The 27,862-nt window shown below is 41.1% G+C and overlaps 1 protein-coding gene across 3 annotated transcripts in view; it reads right to left on the bottom strand.

Annotated features, from left to right (window-relative positions):
- LOC148900487 (protein TANC1-like) overlaps positions 1-27,862 on the bottom strand; it is a 68,089-nt gene that overhangs the window by 7,776 nt on the left and 32,451 nt on the right. For all 3 annotated transcript variants that reach the window (XM_088992223.1, XM_088992224.1, XM_088992225.1), the window contains 13 exons: positions 26,227-26,345; positions 23,924-24,155; positions 20,902-21,068; positions 14,266-14,574; positions 12,259-12,459; positions 11,857-11,960; positions 11,539-11,647; positions 10,206-10,328; positions 8,899-9,135; positions 6,552-6,752; positions 5,006-5,087; positions 3,682-3,815; positions 260-383 (listed from right to left, as the gene is read on the bottom strand). In XM_088992223.1, the coding sequence (XP_088848349.1) occupies positions 260-383; positions 3,682-3,815; positions 5,006-5,087; positions 6,552-6,752; positions 8,899-9,135; positions 10,206-10,328; positions 11,539-11,647; positions 11,857-11,960; positions 12,259-12,459; positions 14,266-14,574; positions 20,902-21,068; positions 23,924-24,155; positions 26,227-26,345 (2,142 nt within the window). The remainder of the gene's footprint in view (positions 1-259; positions 384-3,681; positions 3,816-5,005; positions 5,088-6,551; positions 6,753-8,898; positions 9,136-10,205; positions 10,329-11,538; positions 11,648-11,856; positions 11,961-12,258; positions 12,460-14,265; positions 14,575-20,901; positions 21,069-23,923; positions 24,156-26,226; positions 26,346-27,862) is intronic.

Below are 27,862 nucleotides of genomic sequence, written 5' to 3'. Positions count from 1 at the left end.
TTGGAAATGGTCACAAAGCAAAGTGGTGTTTTGAATTTTCCGTTCAGCTCCTATGAGAAGTTGTGCAAAAAGTTACAATTTTGAACCCTTAAATGTTGAAGTGCACTTGAGCATGCTCTTTCGCAGTTCAACTATCGCAGCCTGCTAGCTCACAGCCTAATTCTACCTTGACATCTAGTGGAAGAGCATTCAATTGTTGTGCCTGTCACATTATTTGTAGAAGATAAGCAAGCATTTTCTGATGAATAAAGATGCTTACCCTTGGACAGCAACATCTCCACAGTGCTGCCGTGGCCTTCAGAGGCAGCCAACATGAGTGGCGTACGACCTTGCTTGTCACACGTGCTCATGTCTGCGTCGTGCTTTAGCAGCAACTCTGCCACCTGAAATAAGGGCATTATGTTTGCTTCAATAACATCCAGAAGACCCGGATAAGCTTGAAGATGATTTCATATTCTATGAAGAAGAATCAATCGTGATATAAAAGCATCACGCCCTGAGCCCTGAGATTGTCTTTGATACATTTATCAGTCACACCCCATTAACTTCACTAAACATTGACTCTGCCAAATGTCAGAGGTGTTGTGTTGCGTAATGGGCGGCACCACAATGCCGTAATACTTTTCCTGAGAGGACAGGACTGTAAAGACCATGTCTAATGTTAGGATGTGGCACCAAGTGTGAGAATCTGTCTTCTTGATACCCCTCTAAAAGATAATTAGATAATTGCCTACAATAATTGTCTCACTTCAACATGGTTCCTTGGCAACAAGATGGCTGCACCGTACTACGTTTTCCAAATGAAGCTCCTCAACGTACTTCAACATACAATGTAGTTCCTTGGCAGCAATGCACTACTTTTGTCCAAATGAAACTACATAACTCCAACACAATTCTTTGGTAACAAGATGGAGGCAGTGCATTACCTTTGTTTAAATAAAGCTCCCCAACCCACTTCTTCTCCATTGTGCCTTGACAATAAGATGACAACACTGTGCTGCCTTTGTCTTATAAAACTCTTCAACTTTCTTCAATAACGTTCCACCATAATGATTCCAAATAAATATTTTTTTACCGAACTGTCCCACGAACTACACACATACTCAATAGTCTAATCAGTTATTATTCAGTATTCAGCAAATCACACTGATTGTTGATCGCCCGAAACCTGATCGGCACTATTTTGGTCAAATACATATTTTTTTCACACATTTAGCCTATTGGTGAGTCCCGTCTTGGGTCTGTTGTGTGTGTGTGTGTGTGTGTGTGTGTGTGTGTGTGTGTGTGTGTGTGTGTGTGTGTGTGTGTGTGTGTGTGTGTGTGTGTGTGTGTGTGTGTGTATACACTGTATGGCACGAAGTCCAGCCCATAGTTTTCAGAACTACTTGGACGAGACTCATGGTGAGTCGCATTTCTCTGATGGTCTGGATTAACTCGCATTTTCATGACAATATCTTATTTTGTTTCCCCTTTTGTACTGTCTAGTGTTATCTAATTAGTTCCTCGATTCCTTTCGAGTCCAGATTACTTTTGTGTCATTATTTAATTCAAGCTTTGTCGACTGGAACTTTGAAGCACATGTGCTTCATAGTGCTTTCTGTTGTGCAGTTAATCACAAGACGAAACCCATGCGACTTCACCCATCCCTTCTGCCATACTGTGTTGCACGTAGTGATTGTTTCATTTCGTTTTATTGTACAATATTTAGTCTCTTGTGTCGTGTTTAATTTGGCCGTGAGTGTTGGTGGCAGGTTGAACTGTGCCGCCATTATCCAGCGCACCGCGTGTTTGCGCCGATGTCTTCGAATGTGATGTGTTCAGGGACATAATGTAAATAACAGTGAACTTGTATTGTTTTCTCTTTTTCTATAAACAACCACTATACCAGGGGTGTCCAAAGTCGGTCCTCGAGGGCCGCTGTCCTGCCTGTTTTCCAGCTCTCCCAGGAACAACACACCTGATTCAAATGATCATCTCATCAGCCAGCTCTGAAGCAGCATCAAAATGGTCCTGATAATTTGAATCAGGTGCGTTGCTCCTGGGAGAGCTGGAAAACAGGCAGGACGGCGGCCCTCGAGGACCGAGTTTGGACACCCCTGCACTATACAATCACACGTTGTTTATTCTGTTTTGTTATGTGCAATGTTTTGCATATTGAGAACTACTTGGACGAGACTCATGTTTAATCACAAGATGAAACCCATGCGACTTCACCCATCCCTTCTGCCAGACTGTGTTGCAGCAATAAACGAAATAAAAAGACACATCCACGCGTCTGGTATTATTAAGGCGGCAGCAACATGGAGCTCGAGACAGTCATTGTTGTGACACCCGTCTCACACACACACACACACAGACATATATATATATATATATATATATATATATATATATATATATATATATATATATATATATATATATATATATATATATATACAGTAAAGTCTCGTTATATCGATATTCAAGGGAGTCCGAAAAAATATTGATATAACCGGGACTATCGATATATCCGATCCTGCGCCGAACTGCATTAAACAAAAGCCGCCAAAAGAGGGCAGCCAAGCGCCATATAAGAAACGGAGCTGGCCATTAGCTCCCTTTTTTTTGGGTGAGAGATGTTCCCCCAATGTTGCCTCAAAATGGCACATATAATTCTTTAATGATTGTAAACATGTATGCTTTAATCTTCAGAACTACAGTGTATTTGAAACATATTCATAACTGGATGTGTAACAAGAAAGCATATTATCCGAATCTGAAGCCATTGTTTGGATTCACAAGCAATGCAAGACATCTTGGCGTGAAGTCGTTTTTATTTGCATTTGAATAAAAAGTGACATCGGCTGTCCTTTAATACACAGTATGGAATGTTAATAATTTTCAAAGTCATCGCGCTTCAGCAGACAAAACAAGAAACATTGTTGCAAAAAACGATTGCATTCATATACAGTACAGTGGGCATGTACATAACACAACAGGGAAACTGCAACGCTTACATCTTACTGTATTATGTATACAATTTAAAAAAGTCATCAATCTTCTTCTGCTTCCCATTTTTACCTTTTAACACAAACACTTCAATCTCGTCTGCTACACACGAGCTAGCGTCTGAAAATGAAAATGGCTCTGCTACACGGGTGCTGGTCACGTGACCAAGTCGACCAATGGCGCGACCGATGGCGTGTCACGTAAACAAGTCACGTGACCAAGTCGACCAATGGCGCGACCGATGGCGTGTCACGTAACCAAGACACGTGACCAAGTCGACCAATGGTGCGACCGATGGCGTGTCACGTGACCAAGACACGTGACCAAGTCGACCAATGGCGCGACCGATGTATCGATATAAACATAGCAAAATGGCCGGCGGGAGATGAAAAGGAGCACCGTAATAACCGGATTATCGTAATAGCCGGGTATCGTACTAAACGGTACTAATCATACATAAAAAGACTAGAAATGTGCAAGGGAAACGAGACTTTACTGTATCTCAACAAGAACATCATTGATTTGGTGTACGGAAAACGGATGGATGATTTTGGAGATCCAAATGTTTGGCTCGACGAATTATAGTTTTTTAGTCATGTAAAAATCTATGTGAATGAAGGTATGATTATATAACTTGCCCATCATAAAATCAAATAGTCAAATGCAGTTGCGCTCAGTGTGTTTTGTCACCTGTGTGTGTCCGTGTTTGGCTGCACTTAAGAGTGGGACCATCCCTCTGCGGTTTGGCACCTCCAACCCTGCCCCTCGGTCCAAAAGGAGCATGCATACCTCCAGCCTCCCCCTGCCTGCTGCTGCACTCAGCACTGAAAAGTGAGATTGCTGCGATTGAGATAAGGTGCACAAGAATTTATCATGGAGACAAGTAGAAACAAAAGGATGAGGCCATTTATGATAATTAGCCTCCCAAAGAAAATGTAACTTTTCAATCAGGGCTTGTACAGTGTGATGTAAGATGTTCTCTTCCAGCAAAGCAGCACTCTAATCACTTTATAAAGGCAAATCATTACATTGGTATTTAAATGCATTCTGCACCCCAAAATATAGACATTACTATTACTAGTTCCACATTTCGTATCCATTTCAGACCATTCAAATTGTGTAATATTCACAAATTTGACGGGAGAAATTACATTGCGGGCGGCCCTGTCGTGAGGGTAACCGGATCGGAAAATGAATGAAAAAAATAAGGTGGCAAAAGTCACAAAGCACAATCAATAATTAAAAAAATAACTCGTAACAATATAAAAGGAGCAGTCACGAAAAAAAAACAGCCAACAGGTCCCAGTCACCAAACGGGACAATAAAATGATACCAAAGTATGAAGGACTCAAATCAGTGAGGCCTCGATAAACACCTTTTCAAATCATCAGGGTTGAAAGTGAAAGCATGCACCTTGATCACGGCCCTGCCAGCATTTCTTCAAGCCCAATAAAGATGAATGGTCATGCAAATGTGAATATTTGAGAGGCCACGTCATGCAAACAAGCTTTCCAACTCAACACCGTGGCACTGGAGAGAATAGTGTAATTGAATGAATGACTCTCTAATGGAGCTGCAAGTACAGACAGCAAAGACCTCAGTGATACTTTCACGAAATAGAGCAAAACTGCGCTTGCATTTTCACTAATGAGCGAAGTGTGTTACAATTGACAAAGTTTTGCTGCAAATGTGGCAGAACGCACAGGTTCTTCCTGATGAAAATGAGGCTTTCCGTTTTCACACCAAAAGAACCGAATCAACAGTTGAGAACACTACGATCATAAGCTGGCACAGAAGCTTGGGTCTCTTCTATTTTTCCAGAATTCTACCTTGCACAAATTGATGTTGATCATTTCAGACAAATAGCTTTGCTATACATGCACATCCGAGGCAGGAAGATTTTGATGCAGCGCACAATCAACACTTTCTTATTCAGGTGGTGTCAAATGTAAAAAAGTAGCACACAGAAGGAAGGGAGAATATTAAATGGAGGTGAGTGATGGAAGAAGCGCACCCGTTTCTCCCCAGAGAGAATCGTGAGCGTCCATCTGTACTGCCAGCTTTTCATCTTCCAAGTCCAGCAGGCTTTTTACCACCTGCAGAAAAAATACACAATTAAGTTTCCCAGTTTTGCCTGTACAGACAAAAACGAAATAAATAACATCAATAAAATAAAAGCAAGTAGCGGCCCAGTAGTCAAGTGGTTAGCATGCTGACTTCAAAGTGCAGAGCTCAATTCCAGTTTGTGCCTCCTTGTGTGGAGTTTGGATGTTCTCTGTGTGGGTTTTCTGCGGGTACTCCGGTTTCCTCCCATATTCCAAAAACATGCATGGAAGGCTGATTGAACACTCCAAAATGACCTTAGGTGTGAACATGGATAGTTGTTTGTTTCTGTGAGCCCTGCGATTGGCTGGCAACCGGTTCATAGTGTCCCCCGCCTAGTGCACAAAGACAGCTGAGATAGGCTCTAGTACCCCCCGCGGCCATTGTGAGGATATAGTGGTTCGAAAAATGAATGAATGAATAAAAGCAAGTATGGACACCGTGCTCCAGATCAGTGATCCCTCAGCACGTTTCCAGTAAGCGTATAGGTCCATCCGTACAGTCCATCCTTATTCATCTACAGGTATGTTAGCGGCAAATAGTGAGAAGTAAATGGCGAAAGGTGCAATTAACCTGTGTATCACTCGTTTTCACAGTGTAAACATGCATGGCTTCACCATATAATATCATTGCTTGTAGATGTCAACAAATTAGCCCGAAATGAAGCTCCTCGACTGACTGCTCCATATTTGGGAATCAAAACATTTTGAACTGAAGGAAGCTTGGCATAAACACTATGTTGGTATAATGCAACACAGTCTAGCATTGCACTCATATCCGTAACTTCATCTTACAGACACACAGTCAGTCATCGGTTCACTGACACATTTACACTGTCGTTGAGTGGGAACTGAACAGATGCTGAAGGCATCGAAGCCTGGCAAACCAATTCAATACCACTGCAAATATGCTCAGAGAGTGGAATTTGCTGAGAATACTTGCACTGCCGGTCTAAATATTAGCTTTACATTTTTAAGTACAGTAAAGTCTCGTTATATCGATATCGGATATATCGATAGTCCCGGTTATATCGATACTATTTCTATGCACGCACGGAGAAAATTACATGCAAACAGGGTCGGATATATCGATAGTCCCGGTTATATCGATATTTTTTCGGACTCCCTTGAATATCGATATAACGAGACTTTACTGTATTTAAGAGATTTAACTTATACTTAGGGTTCACTGTATGTTGTGTCAAAACTCGGAAAGAAAAATATGAATTGAAAAATGTAGCTTCTGCAATTATTTATCAGTAATATAGTGAAAAGTATCTATTTCCCCTGCAGCGCAAAGATGAAAGGTTGGGCCTACTGTGCTTAAAGAAAAAATGTTTTGTCTTGTACCCTGCCAAATATGTACTATACTATTCAGTGATGCCTTGAAATGAGACTCTAATTTGGGAAATGGGAGGTGGAGGGGCAGTAAAAGAGTTCGTCATCAGTGTTGTGTACCTGTGTGTGTCCTACGCTGGCTGCAGCTGTGACCGCTTGCTGCACGGCTTGCTTTTTCCCAGTGGTTGCCTGATGCTGCTGTGGATCGGCGGCGTTTTCTGGCCCCCAATCCTGTCCCAGTAAGATGCTGATGATCTCCGTGTGGCCCTTGAGTGCACCATGGAGCAGCGCACATTGGCCATTCTTATCAGTCTGGCCCACCTGACAAATAGAAGAGCATGCCGAGAGATTTGCGCTGGTCCCGGGCATAGCTTCTAACACGCTGGCCTAGATGAAGCCTGCTGTTGTCATCTGTCTCCCAGAATAGATGCCGCAACAGAGCAGGCCAGGCAACCAATTGCCTGGGGTCGTTTGAGCAGTGACTCCAGATCTTTGATATTCAGCTTAAGGTCCATGGAAAAGTTCTAACCACTTGCTGCTTGCATAAATTCGAAGACTGTCTGTCTTGATACAGTTTTTCCACACCACTCGGCTCTTTGCACACTAGTAGAACAACTATATGTTACTAGAGAGGCAACATTGTACACAAGTCAAATTGAACATTTAGTAAGAGTACCAGTACCACAAATGAAGTGCGAGATTTTTTAACCACCATTAGAATTTTATAATATGATTTGTCGTACCAGTAGTGGGCTGGGCATTAAGAATCAAGTGGAAGATACTCAAATTCACGTGAGAAATGTTCAGCTTTTAAAATGTCTATGAAAATTTTCAATGCCTATTTCCTAGTGCAGAAGAAGAACCAATAGGAAACATGTTTGAGTTGTTTACCCATTCTGCTGCTCAGCACTACAGTACATGTCATGAAAAAATACCCAAGGAGGTTACATTTAAAGTATGATAAACACCTCCATGTTTCCAGAATAGAGTTGATTTGAATGTCCCAGTATTACATTTTCCTGTGCTGCCTTGAACGCTGTCAAACGCTCAATAAATTCACCATTTGTATTTGCTGATTGTAATCATTTATTTCTTTAGCAAAACAACAGTAGCTTAGCTCACTAATCACTGTTGAGTAGTATGCTTTAAGTACCGCTAAATTCACCCCCCCCCCTGCCCCCCAACAAAAAAATGATGCCTAATCCTAACCAGTTGCATGCAATTGTCAGCTAGCACAAAGTTGTCTGACGAATGAGGACAAAGGTTTAGGATCACATGGGGAGTCTCAAATAAATCCTTAAATAATATCCCTTATTGAATTAATTGTAAGAAGATTATAGAAAGCCATTTGAGCATTTTTTCCAAGTCTTTTTCTTTTGGCACACCCTTCAGCTGATTGATTGTAGTAATTGAATTTTTACATGTATTTCATGTTATGGCCCTTGAGTTATTGGATGACGGTGTGGCTTGAGAGTGACATCAGATCAGTCAACGTCAGATCAGAGCTTCCAGTCCCAAACACATCTTATTGCACGTCTGCAATACTCATTGCACAGGTCATTATTTATGTATTTATTTATTTATTTGTTTGTTTGTTTGTTTGTGTGTTTGTTTGTTTGTTTGTTTGTTTGTTTGTTTAGACCTGTTGTGCAGCCCTTCTTGGCATCCAATTTAAAGTCCATTTTCTACTGAGTTCCTTATCCTCGCTAATAAAACAATACATTTTACTTGTAAAATGACTAGTGCACCCAAACTGGGCATCAAGGCAGACAAATAAATACTCAAACGGCTTTAAACTGTTCTAGAAGGATACAAGTCGAATTTGTCATCGAAATCGAGCGCTGAAGTTGTCCAGCAAGTGTGGATAGAAATGTCATCCAGACGTGGATATACAACGAGTATACTTTACCCCTAAATTACTGTGCTGTACTAGAAACAATACTAAACCCAACTCATAAGCATGTACTCTTTGTACCAAAATAATACTTTTGCCTCACTAAAAAAATGTGTTCACTCCAGTGCCAGGGGTTTTTCGTCATTTTCACTCAAATTGCAGGACTTACAGAATATTGAGTTTTAGGACAACATAAACATTCAATGCAGAGTAAGAAACCTTAGACTTTCTTCTTTCACCAAAAAAATAGTTAATTCCTAAGTTATATGGGTCTGGAGTAATATGAGGTGCGAATAGGGCCAGCTGTACAAAATGCAAATGCTGGCCCCTCGTGGAAGGGAAAAAACATTGCCATAGGTCTGACCAGCACTTTATCGGCACCACCCCGCAAAAAAACAAAACCCGAACAAATTCGGGAATGGGGCTTAATGTCATATTTTCAATTCCCAAATAAATTCGGGAATGGCAGTGAATGAGTTGAGGATAGATTTCTTAAGGTCCTAGTGCAAGAGTGGACCTGTAGCTCAAAGGGATTTCCATACACACACACAAACACACTGGTGAGCTATGGACCTTGGCCCCTTTCTTGCAGAGCAGACTGACGACGTCCGCGTGTCCAGCGGCTGCCGCCAGGCACAGGGGTGTCACGCCGCTGTCCGTGCTCACATCTACGGCTGCGGCCATTTCCATCAACAAAGCCACCATCTCCACATGTCCCAGGTGAGCGTGGACGGCCAGGATGGGGGCGTGTCCCACCACCTCAGTAAACCAGCTCACATTGGCACCACCAAGCATCAGCAGACGGCTCACCTACAGGATATAGAAGGGTAATCGAAAGTGCATCCACACTTTACGTTACAGCATTTTTCAAAAATGGAATTCTCTTTTTTCCTTTAAAATTCAATACTGACAAGATTTTTTGGGGGGCGTGTGCATGTAATGGGGGGGGGGGGGTCTTTGAATAGCTACCCACTGCATTGTACGAACGCACAATCGACTTCCATTTGTGAATGCCATCGTTTTATTGAACTCTCTAAAGAGTGGTATGTTCTTATAAAAGAGGCTTGCGTGTGATTGAGTATTGTCTCACACTGCCGTGCCTGCCCGAACAAAGATTAATGGAATGCCGTACGACACAAGTATCAAACCATAGGCAGTGGGACGAGAACAGACCAGAAGATACTAAAGCATATTAAGTGTGTTTGAAGAAGGGCCCACCTGATTACCAGTAATCAGCCGATTCTAGCACTTTTCAAATCCGGCCGTTTTTCTTTCCACGTCTCGCTTATACCTTATGTTCAACCACGGCATTTTCCGCATCCTGAGCATCTGGCCCTGTATCTTAATTGCCAACCTTCCAACTCTTCAACCACCTGATCGCCTCAGATAAGTTTGACACGTCACTTTCCGAATCAATTTCTGACTGCACTTTCTGTAATGAGCACCACTATTGCCATCTTGATGTGACATCACACTTGCAGGTTTATCGCTCGTCAGGATTTCAAAAAGGATTATTCTGTCACATTTCCAAAATAGTTTTTTTTTTATTCTTTATTTCACGTACAGTATTTTGTTGAAGTGCTCCACTTTTGACATGAAGCCAATTCATTGGCGATTTTCGAACATTATATTACAGTTGACCTTTCACACAGCCACATTCAAACAGCAACATGAAGGATAAAGTATTGCAAAATAGTCAAATGTTGTGTCTCTTTTATTTGTGACACAATTTTAAAAATGAAGTAATTGGTTAACGGAATTTCACTCTGAAAAACCACCAACTGGGCTCCAAAAAAACCCAAAACATTTCCTCGTCTATTTCCATTTTTCCCCGTTGAAAATCCAAATTTTCTGCTTGCTGTATGTGTGTCAAATGTCACCTTGATATTTGGCGTATACAGGTTCCTTAGTGATGCGAGTGCAGCGGACAGGCTGTCTGTGCTGCAGTTCACCCACATGGCCTGCAGGACAGTGGAGGAAACCCCGTTTTTTTTACTCAGACCCTGTTGAACCAAAAAGGAAAGAGAGAAATGTAATATTGTGTGATGCAGAATATGAGTGCGTCCAGGTATAAAAGCCTCAAATTTCTGAATTGCCTTTTTTTTTTACACGTGTATGTTATTTAGTTACGGATCATTGGCTACATGTGGAACTGAAAAAGCAACAAACTGTTTTGTGGTACAGATATTGGAGACACCTTTTCATTTCAGTCACAACAAATAATGTATACCGTATATTCCGCACTTTAAGGCACACCTAAGAGCCTTCAATTTTCTCAAAAGCGAACCAGATATGGAATGAACTGATAAAGTGAGCATCACATGTTTATTTTATGTGTTTACAGTTGAACAGGTTGGTCTTATTATGAATATGGACATTAACGCGTGAACAACCTTGAGTTATTGTGCTATTGCTTCCGAGTTATTATTGTTATTGTATTGCACTTTTCCGAGTATTACTATATTGTGATTGCACTAACATTTAATTTACCGTGTGTTTACTGAATGGAGGAAAACTTTTTTTTATGTGATAGAAATGTTGCACTGCATGCTATACCTTGTTGTTGTTAAAAAGATAAAACTAATAATTTACCTTGGAAAAAAAAATAATAAAACAGTCGTTTATTCATTTTGGAAGTGAAGTTGTCAGAAAACACCTTATATATGGATATTATGTCATTCATTGATGGTTATAATGCGGAAAATACCATAAATGTTCATTGAGGAAAAGTTTTCTTCAATCGTCATATGTACTCCTTTGAAGGTACCGGATGTTTTGCTCCTCATCCGAAGAGCTTAATCAGTGAACTAAAGTTGTGCTGGTAACCCTGGCCCTATATCCCTAAAGGACAGACGTAGCAGTGCCAGACCTCTACTCCGATTGGGGCCTGTGCCCATCCCTTGCTCTGATATGAAACATCCGTCACCTTCAAAGAAGTACAGATGACGGCTGAAGAAACCTTTTCCTTGATGGACCACTCCTGTAAGACTGAGCGCCTACACATACCCTTACATGTTCATCTATCCATGGTTGTGACATATGGTGACAAACACAACAACCAAGTATGCTTCCTACCTGTTGTCATTCATACAAAACAATAATTTTACCAAAAGCCCAGATTTCATCATTGCTCCAGGATACAGCTGTTTGGCCCTGGTTGAGGTCTCGAGACTTAAGAGACTTAAAAAGGCTCGACTTCACAGACTTGCTCACCTTGAATATGTGAGCCTTGAGGATGTGGTGCCCAAGTTCCATGGTCTGTTGACGGTTCAGCTTGCCGTCCTGTCTGGAGAACATGAACGCCAGGAGGGCGTGGCCACTCCTGTAGACATGTTCAGTGACACTAAATGAAAACGTCCTTTGTCACTTTCAATCTTATCTGTAGAACTGTATGAGCAAGTCTCGTTTTTAGTTCCTTAATGTGATTTTATACATTTTTATATGATCATTCTTTATCACACATTTTCACCTATCTGGAATGTATCCCTCTTCATAAACGTGAGTTCACTATATTCTGGCATCCAGTCTAACCTTGGGTCACAGAGGAAGTCGGTGCTTTCTCCATCTGCCCTCCAAACGAGCCACTCTCTGAAGGAGAGATGGCACAGCATGCGTGTGCCATCTCTGCGTCTCACCTGCCGACAGGTGCGAGACACACAACAACTTGTGAAGTTTCATTAGTCGGCTTCCCAAAAGGCAAGTTTGTCCTTAATTGTCCTTCTTTGCAGATGTTAATAACAGGGCTCCACTTTAGCACATTCAATATGGCTTAACTGTGAGATAAGACGTAGTTATTAACTTTATATTTGATGTTTTGCCACTTTGTTTAGCCTTTGATGTTCATTGGTCTTTGAATGATCAAGAATCAATATTTTTTGCAGAAATAGAGGGCCCAAAAATGTCATTTTGCTCGGGACAAGCTCTGAGTCTCACCATGAATCCAGCCAGGCTGTCTAATCTCTGATGAAAGTCCTTCCATTCCAGCTCCCCCCTCACGCTGCCTGCATTGAGTGCCCGGAACATTTGCTCATCCGTCAGTGGGTGCAGCGATGCCAGGGCCACATTTAGCACCGGAAGCACTCGCTCAAAGGCATCTTGGTCCTGGAAGCTGACGCGGCACATCAGCAGATACACCTAACACAGGTTCAAATTGGCTGAAATCGGTTGTAAAATATCAAAGTGCATTGTTAAATGTGAAACACGTCTCTGGAGGTGGAGGAATAATAGGGATAACAAAATAGTCTCCCAAGGTAGACTGAATGAGGTACTGTAGATGTATAAAACTATGTTTCGGTGGAAAAATGTGGAAGGAGGAGAGCAGCATAAATCGTTGTAATAATGAAAAGATGAAGAAAAGTTCTTCAGCATCTACTCAATAATGATTCCTAAGCAAACAAAGGCATCACATTTAGCAAGGCAAACATGCAAAGCTTTCATGCAGTCATAAAGTTGTCCTGCTTTCAGGCCTTGCTCATCTGCTGCTCTAACTCATATTGGTGATTATGCAACATCAAACTGCGTCCATCACTGGCTGGAAGCTCTTTTCGTGCCCTTTCTTAAGATTTCATCCTTGATCACAGATTTGTCAACTTTGTGTTTTTGCCCATTTTGAAACAATGGCAGCCCCCCCCCCCCCCCCCCCCCCCCCCACACACACACACATTTAAACACACTTATGTTCTCCCATTGTTGTTCTGAGGTTTTTGGATTTTGTCAACTTTAGGCCTCATTCATCATCAACAAATAAGTTTTTTAATTCAATTTTAATATTAATAATTTTAATTCTACTAATGCATACATGCGAGAACAACTCCAGTGTTTTCTTCTCAGGGATTTGAACAACAGTTTACTTTTACTGACGACTTGATTGAAGAAATCGCGTCTTGTTTTTGAGCTGGTGACGAGTCCTCACGTGACGTCAGAAAAGGACCGCCTCCTGACCATAAAAAAGACGCATTGTAGGGTCTTTCCATCACGTCAATGTATTTTGCTGTACTGTTTTTTTTTAAACCCTTGTGTTACATCCAAAAGCCGCCAGCAGAGGGAGTCCAAGCTCCATGGAAGGAATGGATCAGCCTGTGGAAACGGGCTGATTCATTCCTCACAGCTCGGTGGCCATTTTCTTGCCTCTTTTTGGGTGAGACATTCCCCCCGCCTGTTTGCCTCAAAATGAAACAGAATAAATTCTTTAATCGATTGCAAACATGTATGCTTTCCTCTTCAGAACTATTTGAATCATATTCATAACTGGATGTGTAACAAGAAAGCATATTATCCGAATATGAAGCCATTGTTTTTATTCTCCAGCAATGCAAGACGTCTTGCATTGCGTCTGGCGTGACGTCACGAACTGGGGGTGGGACTTTCTGAAAATGCCCAATTCGCAGCTCAATTTTTTGCACATTTTGGACACTTTAAGTCATTTTTATTGGTGTTTTGCATTTGACTAAAAATATCATACTGCGTGTTTTGGGTATTTTAGATGCTATAAAACGTTTTTCGGATGTCAGTTAAAAAACAAAAAAGTGACGTCGGTTGTCCTTTGAAATTTGACATTCCCACCCTAGGACTCTCACTCAAAATTGCTCCACTCCGAAAAACACTCACAAAGACAAAATCACACTGAACACAACTGTTCCACAAAATAACTCTCACAATAAATTTCATACTCAACTCAACAAAATACCTCTTTCACAAAAACCTTCACGAACACCACAATAATCTGAAACCCACAAAGTACTCTTAGACCCAATAAAAACGAACTCAAATGAAAGAAAAGCCCTCATACTCACCAAAAATCTAACACACTAAAACCCTTTCGCACCCACAAAAATAACTCAATCATAGACAAAGAAACTCTTAATCAATCCAAGTAAAGGTCTGAACAGCCCAATTTGAATGGTACACACACTGTGAACTATTGACGATTGACCGGCTGACCTCTGATAGTGACACGGGCACAACCAGGTAGTTTCCCCCTTTTAGTGCCAGATGGCCTTTGTGGAACAGATCCAGGGTCAGCTGCAGGTAAAGGATAGAGCCATTGCTGCGTGTGTTCAGGTGACTGCTGAACTTGCTAAGGAGGAGCGGGTCAGGCGCAGAGCCTGTGGCCGTGGTGACGTTGGCCGCGATTTGGGCGCTGCCGTTCACCCGGTGATGGATGTAGTCGCTCAGGTCAGCTACCAGGTCACTGCTGTCGGGCAAGATGTCCAGCGAGATGCCAGAGAATGGGAGCAGGGTAGTTATTTCCTGTAAGAGAGAGGCGTGAAAAAAACTCTGCAATTAAAGCATACAATTGATTAGGATTTCAGATTTTATTTCATGTGCATATTTATAAGTATGTGTCATCATATTACATAACCTAAAACAGTTTTCTGTATTTTTCATCTTTCATACAGGGGCCCGGTAGTAGTGGTGAGCTCGCCGGCTTCACAGTGCAGAGGTCACCGGTTCGCGTCCCGCTCCGGCCTTCCTGTGTAGAATTTGTATGTTCTCCCCGGGCCCACGTTGCTTTTCTCCGGGTCCTCCAGTTTCCTCCCACATTCCAAAAACATGCATGGAAGGCAGATTGAACACTCCAAACTGTCCCTAGGTGTGAGTGTGAGAGTGACTGTTGTTTGTCTTTGTGTGCCCTGCGATTGGCTGGCAACCAATTCAGTGCCCGAAGACGGCTGGGATAGACTCCAGCACCCACGCGACCCTAATTAAGAATAAGTGGTATGGATAATGGATGGATGGATATTTCATCCAATTCATTCAGACTATTATATCCTGCTCCCCATTTTTTTTTTATTCCGCCCACTTAGTTTCAGTGCAAAATGTCCTCATTTCTCAATTGATTCCAGCATTTCAAATGGCACAAAATTCCAGTTACATATTCCAAAAATGTCCACTTTCATCAGAATTTCCACACCCCCAGAAAAAAATATTCAAGTGAATGAGCCATTCAATTTTTAAAGAAAAGGTTCCCCATCTTTTCCAATCCATTTTCAAACTTTTATTCTCGTTCAGAGCATCTTGCAAACCTTTTCCACCTAAATGTGTCCCTTGACCACACAATCGTACCATATATCCCCACTGAAAGGAATGCCATTGGCGGCTGGAGTAGTGCAAAGGTTGATAGTTCTAACAGAGGCTGGGAGTGTAAGGGTTAATCCATTCCACCCCAACCTGACAAAACTGCGTACTTTTGCACACGTGCATAATACAAGAAGTTTCACACCTGACTCACAAAACTACAGTAAGAGTTGTCCACTACAGAAGATAATCAATATGGTCCTGTCAATACTGGTATACTGATATATTGTCTGTCTACATGCCTTGCTGTTTACTGATTATGTTCAAAGAGTGTATCTATTTCTTCAAGGGTTATAATTATCAACATCAATTCTAGTTTGGTTGGTCTCTCAATGGGCTTTTAAATAGTGTGTTGGGAGTTAGCTACATGGGTGTCATACAAGAGTAATATAATTATTGAAACACACAATGTGTATATTCATCCATCCGTTTTCTAAGCTGAATATCCTCACGAGGGTCACGGGCGTGCTGGAGTCTATCCAGCCAATCGCCGGACACACAGAAAGGAACAACCATTCGCGCTCACACTCACCCCTAGGTACAAATTGGAGTGTTCAATCAGCCTGCAATGCATGTTTTTGGAATGTGAGAGGAAACTAGACCCAGAGAAACCCACACATGCATGGTGAGAACATACAAATTCCACACAAGAAGGCTCGAACCACGTACCTCTGCAGTGTGAGGCAAATATGTAAACCAGAAGGTTTGCTTTTCCAGTATACTTAAAAAAACATGCTCGATCTGCAAGACTGCTGATTGAAAAACTTCGACCATTTCAACTTCAGATCTCCTATTCATCATTTCAAAACAATTCCACAGCGTTTCCATTGAGCGTCAGCTCTTACGCATTGACGTGCAGTTTCTACTACAGAAAGTGCACATTTGAATTGCTCTTGTCTACTCACTGATACGCCTGTCACAATGGCATTCAGCATGTCAAGACTTTTACACCGGGTCTTTAGTGCACAGCTAAAAGCACCAAAATCAGAGCCCATTGCTCAGATGTCTCTGAGTCACACAGAACTTTGGCAGTAAACAGTGTGGCAATGACTCAATCTGTAGCACATCATACAGGCTTCTTCGCTCAATTCACACTTTCAAAACCAAAGGTAAGGGTTTGCAAGGCCTTCTCTGCTCTAAAGTAGCACTGGCCTACATTTACAACATCAATTCTAATATTTGTCCAGTGACGTGCGGTGAGGTTCATGGCTGGTGAGGCACTGACGTCATCAATGACGTCACCACTCGTCTCTACTTAGTATTTGAACGGTAAATGTGAAAATTCAGCGATTTTGAAAAAAATCCTAAAACGGTGAAGTTAAATGGACAAGAACTTTAAAGTACAAATCACTAAATACATCTAACTGTTTAATTTATTTTTTCATTTGATATTTCCATGACAGCTTTCCATGATGACAGGTGAGGCACTGCCTCACCTGCCTCCACTGACTGCACGTCACTGTATTTGTCCCAATAAATTGTACGAATAAAATACTCAACTCACCGACCAGCCACATTATACCGTCACCAAGTGTGCACCGATGACACACTGCTCGCACACAATTCAGGCGATTGTGCCACAATCCCATCAGTGTTAGGTGCTGGCCCATGTAACTTCATTTGGCAATGCGCTGATTATATTTTAATGAGCCTCAGCTCTCTGATACAGAATAATATAAACGCTATTCTGTTCCGAATGGTTGATCACGGCAAAACTTTTACAACCAATTTCAATGACCGGTCGCGATGCACGTCCCACTCCCAGCGATTGCATTTTTGGATAACAATATTTTGATTTAAAAAAAGAAGGACACTCACTTCTACCTCAAGCTACTAAAGTCATACTGTATAACTCTTAATAACTTAAATTAAGGCTGGTCGATGAAAAGGTTTCTTCAGCCGTCATCTGTACTTCTTTGAAGGTGTCGGACGTTTCGCTTCTTATCCAAGATGCTTCTTAATTAAGGCTGCATTATTTTGGAAGTACCTGCAACATGCGATATGGGTGTTACATTTCACTAGATGAATGATATTGCGATATTTAACATTTATCCAAAAAATGACATTGTGTCGCAATTGTTTTTTCATGTGCAAAAAAACTACCGGTATGTACTGTATTCTTATTTAAATAGGTTATTCAGTGGTAGCAATGCCCCAAGGTATATATTATTGTTCTCCTATTGAGTGGCGATGTGGATTAAAGAATGCATTGCATTGGACTAAATTAGTTTAAGACATGCAATTTGACATGAATTTGATACACTTTGTTTGTGTTCTGCATTGCATGAGCCATTATTACAACGACAATTTGTTTTCAGGATATTGTGCCTGCCATGTATATGGGTCAAAAATTAAATACAAGCCCATTATCCAAGCCACTTAAATAATAACACTGTAGTCCCACAATTTACCAAAACATCACTTCAGTCTCTCTTCTTCTTACTCACAATTGTTTTTCTTCTCCTTCATGTGCTCCTCAACTCAACTCAACTCAACTGAATTTATAGAGCACTTTCAAACAGACAGGCCGCATACAAAGTGCTGTACATGGAGCAACTATAATATACAGGAAATAAAGCAGTCACAAAGATAGTAGAAAGCACCAGGGAGCAAAACTAAACCCCTGGTTCCAACTTCTACCACAGCGTTGAAACCCAGACAAGTGAAGGGGATGGCAATGCACCTCATTTCAGCAGCAAACAGTTCACACTTGCAACTGAACACACCATTTCCACACACCTTTCCTAATTGCTACTGCTTTCCTTCATTTTTTTCATTCTTCCTGCATCGACAATGTCACACACACTAATAACTGTAATACTATGCCTAATTAAAAAAAATGTCAGTAAGATTTGTCCCAAGAGAACTAATTAAGACTGACATTTGAGAAGTTTATAAAATCCTCCCGGACCATGCTTGGCCAGAGTTAAGAAAGTAGCCATGTCCGAGCAAAAAAAGGACATTTGGTCATCCTAATATACATATATGGAAATCTATTTAATTCCCAAGCCACCTCAACAAGACCTTCCTTGGCCCCATGGAGAGAGTAAAATCCTGGCGCTGTGGCCGCTTGCAGCCATCAGCATTCTGCCAGCCCTCGCAGTCAACATACATACCTGACATTTCGCTGGTGTCTGGCCTGAAATATTTTACCTTCTAAACATCGCTTTTCCAGAGGCCCCAAAAATAGCTTATTTGTTCAACTATTAACATTGATTCATCAAAGGGAACAAGCCATTTCCAACACTTAATATTGGTAAATAATAAAAAAAACAACACTAACAATTGAACTCACCAATAACAAAGATTTGTATTAGAATTCTAATAATAATAAGAATAAGAAGAAGAAGAGGCAGAAGTACAGGAAGCAGAGGAATATGATGAAGAAGAAGAAAAACAAGAAGAAGAAGCAGATGTTATATTTACAGAATTGTGACATATGTGGGTTTTGCCCCAATGCGAGCAAGATTGTTAATGGCCGTGAATGTTTTATAGTGTCACTACTCACAAGTTACTGTTTTGCAGATATTTTTTTACAATATAATTTGATGAAGAAAAAAACGTGCCTATTTGCTCTTTTTGTGTGCTAAGACATTCCACAAAGTGGTGCCCTAAGCCTGTTTTGGTCAGAGAAATGACATTATATTGAAGTGACACATCTCAAATGAGACGAAAGTTGCAAGATATTTTCTGGTGATGGCACTGGTGTTTTTTTGTTAGTGTTTTTGACTATTAAGGCTTGGTCCCTAGCCATAAAGAGTTTTTGTCATGTTTTTAGATTGGTATTGAATGAGAACGTTCATATGCTAAATAGAGCACGATTGTGTTCTATTGCTTTGCTTTTTGGTTTAGTACGGACGGTTTCTTCTACCAGTTCCGACGTGACAGTTGCTGTATTAAAGGACAACTGACGTCACTTTTTTGTTTCCTAACTGACATCAGAAAAACATTTTATAGCATCTAAAATACCCAAAACACGCAGGAGGATATTTTTTATTCAAATGCAAAACACCAATAAAAAGGACTTAAAGTGTCTAAAAAGTACTTCAATTTGAAACCGGAAGTGGCCAGTTTCAGAAGGTCCCGCCCCCATGGTGTCACGGCAAGACGTCTTGCCTTGCTCGAGAATTAAAACAATGGCTTCAGATTAGGATAATATTCTTTCTTGTTAGTCATCCAGTTATGAATATGATTCAAATAGTTCTGAAGAGGAAAGCATACATGTTTGCAATCGATTAAAGAATTTATTCCGTGTCATTTTGAGGGGGGAAATGTAGCACCGAACGTGTGTCATTTGGGGGGGATGTAGCACCGAAAAGAGGCAGAAGAGGGCGACAAAGCTCCGTGGAAAGCTCCGTGGAAACGGGCTGATTAATTCCTTACAATTTTTGTCAGTGAATATCAAATAGATGCTCGGTGCCACACACAAGGATTCACCACCGCGTTATTTATGTGTTTTCCTTCTAATTTCGCCATCAACACGGATCAACACAAAGTTTTCAGACCAAACAAAGTATTGCAAAATGCATTGAGGTGATGCAAGGTATGTCCTTTCTCGCTGAGGGGCGTTCCTTCAGTGACATAGGGTGAGGACTCGTCACCAACTCAAAAACAAGACTTCCGGAATATTCAGCGCGAGTCTTAAAACGTAAAATATAGTTATATGCGGTGGAATCTTTGTAAAATATGCTCAGTATAAGTCATTTGAAGCCATTTTACAAATTATGGACACAACTTGTCCGGAGATGTCGGTTGTCCTTTAATGGATGGATTAAGTTGGGTAAATCCCCACTGAAGACCCAGATACCGAATGGACCGCTCACCACTTGTTCAAATAATGACATTTGTTATCGTCGAATGTTCCAACAAGATCTGAAAATGACGGGGAAGGTAGCGTTGTCGATGTGTCTTCCATCTTCTTCAATTATCGAAAGCCTTATGACTTGTAATGCGTCACTGCCAACTTGGCCTCTGAATGTTTTTGGAGCATTCCAGATCGCTAATTCAATTATATAACCGACTGTCTGCTTGACAAGCTCCTGACTCGCAACTGACTCCTCGTAGCACTGAAATGCATTCACGCTATAATCCACACAGCATTTGGAGTTTTTGGCTTTGGCTTCTGACAGCTGCAGCCGCTGTTTGCCGGGATTAGCGAGTGGATTGAGCAAAGGCACGGTGTGCCAAAAGCCACAACGTGTATGCCATGGAAATAAGACTGTATGTCACACATCTCAACAAGGAAAAGGTGGTGGGATAATAGTATGAGGAGTGCCACGGGAATGTTCCCGTCAGTTGAGTTTCAAGTGGCAAATAGTTCTAATTAGTGTAGAGGAAGAGTACATGCAGGACTGGTTGCAAGCCAATCGCAAGGGTGCGTTGACAAATAGTCCTTGAATTACACCCACAAATCCTACATCCCAAATTTATTGGAGGAATGTCTGTGTCCTTTGGGAATCCATTTGCATGATATGATGTTTGCTCTGTGAATGGACTCACCAAGAGGCCCGTCCTCACTGTGGCCACCAGCTTGAGCCACACAGGGAACTTGGAGACGATCTTGGTGATGAAGGTGGCGATGGTGTCCCCGTAGTCTGGTTTATGAAATTCGGCCTCATTGAGACTGTCAACCAAGATGATGTAGTCTTCTTCAGGCAGCCTTCGCTCTGAATACATATGGAAAGGCAAATCATTATCTGCGATAAAGTACTGATATAGAATATTTCTCCACTGTACAGGGAAACAAAACAAAGATGGTATGTTCGCAATAAAAATAAAAAATGTGCACTTGTCTAAATTATAGCTGTTCCAAGACCGATCTTCTAAAGTATGTACACACCAGCTAGCTTTTGAACATCCCTCTTGATGACTAACTTATAGAGCAAATACTTGATGATAAAATAAATGTCACAATTGTGTACTTCTTAAAACATTTTATCCATCCATCCATTTTCTTTACCGCTTCATCCTCATTAGGGTCACGAGGGCCGCTGGAGCCTATCCCAGCCGTGTTCGGGCACTAGGCAGGGGACACCCTGAATTGAATGCCAGTCAATCGCAGGGCTAAAACATTTTATTTTAAACTCTGGCACTAAAACAATGCAAATCTGTTACTCATATTATCCGAAAAAGAAAGATCCAAAGTTGTCTTTTTTTAACGATATTGCTACATTCGTTCTTGACCGTAGAGCTGATAAGAGAAGTGTTTTCCTTGCAACTCGTCTTTTGAAAATGTTTGTACATTAGTTTCTATGGAAAGTGTTCCTTTTCTAATTGGAAAGGACATTTTTGGGAAAATAGGTTTATTAGGTGTTTGAGTACAGTATTTTCCGGTGTATAAGGTGCACCCAAAAGCCTTGATTTTCTTCAAAAGATAACCCTGCCTTATACGCCGGTGCGCCTTAGATGTGGAGTAATATTGAGCCACCACAGGTTGTGCAACAACTGTCAGCAGCCACTCACTCCATTTCCCCATAACTCCAGCCTCTACTCTCGTGCCTTATACTGTATGTGGAAAAAGTTTGAAAATACACCATTCATTGGGGGGTTGCGCCTTATACTCAGGTGCGCCTTATACACCAGAAAATATGTTAGTTGTTGTGCCAGTCATAGCAAAATATGTGGTATGATGAATGGTGCGTTGACAAATAGTCCTTGAATTACACCCACAAATCCTATCTTTTCCGTTAATGGTTGGCCAGGATGAATCAAGTAATGTTACTGTACCTACATCTAAAACAGATGCGGTACGTTTTTTAAAAAACGGTAATGACCAACATACTCTATGTACCGTATTTTCCAGTGTATAAGCCACACCTAAAATCCTTGATTTTCTTCAAAGAATGACCCTGCGCCTTATACGCAGGTGCGCCTTACATGTGAAGTAATACTGATCCACAACAGGTCTCGCAACTACTGTCAGCAGCCAGGGCTCTGTTTCTCCCTGTAGAAGAAGTACTGTAGTGCATAACCCCAGCCTCTGATGTAGCCCCTTATAATATGGTGTATCTTATATTTGGAAAACTTTAATATATTTATATATTATATTTGGAAAACCTTTGTCATTCATTGAAGATGCGCCTTATACTCCAGTGCGCCTTCCTTATGGGAAAAAAAAAAATTGAAAATACACCGTTCACTGGGGGCGCGCCTTATTCTCTGGTGCGTCCTATACACGGGAAAATACGGTACTGTATTTGATAATAGCCCGGGTAAGGGTTGAAATATGCACCTTTTATTTTATGTAAGTCTATGTTATGTATTGATGACATCCTGCTGAAAAGGCCTGAATGGTGTTGTGTTTTTTTTCCTCAAAAGCTGTCAATGCAGCTATGCAAGCGGGTGAGGACTCATGTGCTCTCAAGAGGCACAAGGGCTCTTCATTTTCCCAAACCTGCTTAATCGAGACATAGGAGGCATAAGCCTCCTTGATTTAGACCCAGTTAGGCTGGGCCATAATAAACACATCAATCTAGCTTGACTGGCTGCATCATGAGACAGTGAGCTAGTTATTATGGCCTAAACATTCCAACCCTTCTGCCTCGACGCATTGAGCGACCTTGAAATCCGATGGGATGCTGATGAAACACCCGGGCAAAAATAACACTTAGTCATTCCTCGTGCAAATGATCAAGCGTCCATTTCTCACTTTTCTGGGACCATAATTAGTGACTTCATTGGTCATCTTATCATAGAGTGCACACGTCGCTATATAACTGATTTAAAAAAAAAATATATATATATATATATATATATATATATATATATATATATATATATATATATATATATATATATATATATATATATATATATATGGCATGTCAGCATTAAGCTGGCAGATAGCTCTTTGATAAACGATATTTTGGTGTTTACATGAGAATGAACCTTTGTTGAAATCTCAGTTTTTGTGTTACTGATGCATGTGGTCGACGGCTGAGAGGTCCAGTGGTTTGCACGTCGACCTAACAATGGAGAGGTTGTTGTGTGGTTGTTGTCGTTCCAGTCGAGCAAACATATTTGGAACACATGCCTGTGAGCAATGTTACATTCTCTGCTTATATTTTGCTGCTGTCCCACCATAGGTTGTCAACTAATTCCAAGTGTCGACCGCCTACTGCCCAAACACACCTGGGAAAGGCACCTGCACGCCCTGCGATCCTTGTGAAGATAAGCGGATCAGGAAATTAATGCACGGATAGATATGGTTATGCTCCATGTGTGTTAAATAGAGGGGGTAATTGTCATAATATTTATTTCCATGAGCCTGTCTATGGCGTTCCACAGTTCAGTTTAGGTGACGATTAAGATTATCGAGATTTTTTTAGATGAATTTGGTGATGATTTGGACGAAAATGTGTATTTAAATATACAATGTTATTATATTGCAGAGATTGCAGAGTAAAGAAAACAGAGGTTTTTCTGATCCAAAATGGCAACTTGATAATGTTTCAATTTCAACAATGCCATTTGTCTTGTCGTGTCAGTCACTTTTCTAAGCATATGTGGAGATTTTAATTACCCTTGCGCAAGCTGGTCATGGGCTCCAGGACACCCTTTCGAAAGGCCGCTATGGGATCTTGGACACAGGAGCGCAAGCTGAGCATATTCTGGAGGTGAGGTTCCTGGATCAGCAGCTCCCTGTATGGAGTTAGCTGTGGTGATCTGGCCAGCAGGGCGGCGACACTGTGAACAAATTCTGGGACCAGGCAGGTGTATGTGTTGTCAGCCTGGCAGAAATGGTAAGCGACCACCTGCCAAAACAAAAAACATGTGGATGATGCCACCTTAACAAACAGAGTCAACTGTCGAACCCTCGATTGGTGAGTTTACTTTTTGAAACAAACGATGAAAAGGTTTCTTCAGTCGTCATCTGCATAGGTGACGGACGTTTCGCTTCTTATCCAAGATGCTTCTTCAGCGAACTAAAGTCTTACTGGTAGTATAGGCCCTATATACATATCCCTACTGTCCAGATGTCTAGATGATGGCTGAAGAAACTTTTTCATCGATGGACCACTCCTGTACGACTGAGCTTACACAGACGCATTGCTGCCAACTTTGGGAGAGACATCCTTCTGCTGGTACGTAACTTAGAAAAGGCCACTTTTAAATTAGCTGACTTAAAGAACCACCACAGACTGGACAGTAGGGATATATATAGGGCCTATACTACCAGTAAGACTTTAGTTCGCTGAAGAAGCATCTTGGATAAGAAGCGAAAGGTCCGACACCTTCAAAGAAGTACAGATGACGGCTGAAGAAACCTTTTCATCGATGGAACACTCCTGTATGACCGAGAGCTTACACAAACGCATTTTTGAAACTAAGTATTGCCTCTTGTCATTATTGTGCTGTCAAGAAATGGAAGATAACTGTATAACATCAATCTATTTGAACATAAGTCCACTATCTTAATGATAGCATATAACGTGAAAGACCAGCTAACACAAATTAGCATAGATGCCATTGACCTTCAAGCAGATGAATGACTACTATTATTTCTTCTACGATGTCAAAACATATTAATCTTCAGCAGTAGCTTTGTGAAATTCAGCCTTGTAGCAACCAATGCTTTTTTTGTTGAACATCCTTCTTTACAATCAGCCTTAGGAGTTCCCATGGTAACTGTTATTGAGGCCATCTTAGTAAATTCGCAATCTTCAATGTCAACTGTAAGATGCAACCAGCTGCAGCTGCAAACTCCGACTTAAAGGACAACCGACGTCACTTTTTTGTTTTTTAACTGACATCAGAAAAACATTTTATAGCATCTAAAATACCCAAAACACACAGTATGATATTTTTAGTCAAATGCAAAACATCAATAAAAATGACTTAAATTGTTTAAAAAGTACTTCAATTTGAAACCGGAAGTGGCCAGTTTCAGAAGGTCCCGCCCCCATGTTCGTGGTGTCACGGCAAGACGTCTTGCCTTGTTCGAGAATCAAAACAATGGCTTCAGATTCGGAGAATATGCGTTGTTGTTACTCATCCAGTTATGAATATGATTCAAATAGTTCTGAAGTAGAAAGCATACATGTTTGCAATGGATTAAATATTTTTTTCCGTGTCATTTTGAGGCATCAGTGGTGGGAAATGTCGCACCCAAAAAAGGCAGAAAATGGCGACAAAGCCGTGTGAGGAATTAATCAGCCCGTTTCCACAGGCTGATTAATTCCATGACATGGAGCTTTGTCGCCCTCTTCTGCCTCTTTTTGGTCTTACACAACGTTTTCAGACCAAAGTACAGCAAAATGCATTGACGTGATGGAAGGACTGCTACAATGTGTCCTTTTTTCGGTCAGGGGCGTTCCTTCAGTGACGTAGGGTGAGGACTCGTCACCAACTCAAAAACAGGACTTCCAGAATATTCAGTGCGAGTCTTAAAACGTAAAATATAGCTATATGCGGTGGATTCTTTGTAAAATACGCTCAGTAGAAGTCATTTGAAGCCATTTTACAAATTATGGACACAACTTATCCAGAGACGTCAGTTGTCCTTTAAAGTAAAATGACAAAGTACTTGTTGCATGACCCCCCCCCCCCCCACCCCAAACCACCCCTTATATGATATCTGTCCATCCACACATAATATACTGTCCATAGATTTTTCTGTATCCAAAGAAATTGATATCTATAAATAGCTCACTCCCTTATTCTGTGCACGTGCAGCTCAGAACTTGTAACGTGATTTATGTGGGTTCTCTGTGTATGAAGTGAAATCCATACTGGGATGATGGAAGGTGAGAGAATGATACGAGATTGTGTTATGTTGGCCCACAAGTGTGACACTACAAGCACTCATGTGGTGTTGAAAGGTACCTTTTTCGCCAGGCATCTGGCAAGTTGTGCTGTGTTATCGCCCGTTCCTTTAACAGCACTCTGGTTAATTTGGGAATCGGCCGCTTGTTTGGAGACGGTTTTTCGCTGCCTTTCCCCACCTGAGTAGAATTAAAAGTGCCATTTAAGCTATTATTTATACTTAAGATGTCTCAAGCGAAGTGCAGATGCAGTATGGTGGAAGGAAATAACTAATTAAACCGCTGAATATGCTGTTTTAGCATTTATTGGATTTCATTGAGCTCTATTATAAAGTTCGTGTTATAGTGTGCTGTTTGTTGTCACGAGTAACCCAATTTGGCCCCCAGGTAAAATGACTCCATTATTGGAATTATGTATTTTTTTCTCTGTATGTGACCCGAGGAAACATGCTTTTTTTCCCCCTCTCAAAAGTAGGTAGAAACACACTATTAAAGGGAAATCTGTCAATCTGTTGCTGACAGATTCCTGTTTTACTGGCAGACTAAGGACAGACATTGAAACGCTCATGGAATAAGTGATTTTTTGCCATCACCAAAATTGTCACTAATCTGAAGAGCAACAGACAAGGGGCCATTTAGGGAGGACAAGCAGTAGGAGCTGGAATAGTCTCATATTATTCTGTTGATTTTTTTTTCCTGAGACGCTCTAAAGTTCTAAACTATCGTAAAGGACAACCGACACCATTTTTTTGTTTCCTAACTGACATCAGAAAAACGTTTTATAGCATCTAAAATACCCAAAGCATGCAGGCTGATATTTTTAGTCAAATGCAAAAAAATGCAATAAAAATGACTTCAACTTGCCCAAAATTGCCACAAATGAGCTCAAAACGGGAGATTCAGAAAGTCCCGCCCCTTTGTTCGTGACGTCACTATGGGTCACACACTGCCTTGCTCCAAAAGCAAAACAATGGCTTCAGAGAATTCAGATTCGGAGAAGATGCTTTCTTGTTACTCATCCAATTATTAATATGATTCAAATAGTTCTGAAGATGAAAGCATAAATGTTTGCAATTGATTGAAAGAAGTCCTTCCGTATCAATTCGAGCCGTCTGCAAGCGATGAAACCGGTGAAGATCTGGACTCCAATGTAGGTACCCAGAAAATGCACAAGATGGCGCACAACCTCCGCTGGAAATGGGCTGATTTGTCTGCTGGGAATTTGTGTAAACTTCACCTTCTTTATGCGCATTACCGCAATTAGCGACACACAACGTTTCACCATTGCGTAATTTCTGTCGTTTTCCTTCAAATTTTGCGATCAACACGTTGTTTTCAGATGAAAAAAAGTGCCCAAAATGCATTGTGTGTCTCTTTGTCGGTCACGGGCGTTCCTAATGTGATGTCACTTCAGGAATCGTCATCAACTCGAAAACAAGTCTTCCTGGATATTCAGCGCGAGTCTTAAAACGTAAAATATAGTAATATGCGGTGAAATCGTTGTAAAATGCGCTCAGTAAAATGCGCTCATTTGAAGTGATTTTACAAATTATGGACGCAACTTGTCCAGTGGCGCCGGTTGTCCTTTAAATGACTAAAGTTGTGTGCCGGTCTGAAATAATGATGGACTGCTGGTAAACGCTGAATTTTTACTGATGCACTTCACTGCTTTTTTTCCTTATTTTTTTTTCCGTCCA

This window comes from Hippocampus bargibanti, linkage group LG03 (assembly GCF_051943395.1).
Source record: "Hippocampus bargibanti isolate YZ-2025 linkage group LG03, ASM5194339v1, whole genome shotgun sequence".
NCBI classification, from domain to species: Eukaryota; Metazoa; Chordata; class Actinopteri; order Syngnathiformes; family Syngnathidae; genus Hippocampus; species Hippocampus bargibanti.
The sequence above is the reverse complement of the archived record's forward strand: the minus strand, read 5'-3'. Positions and strand labels throughout refer to the sequence as shown.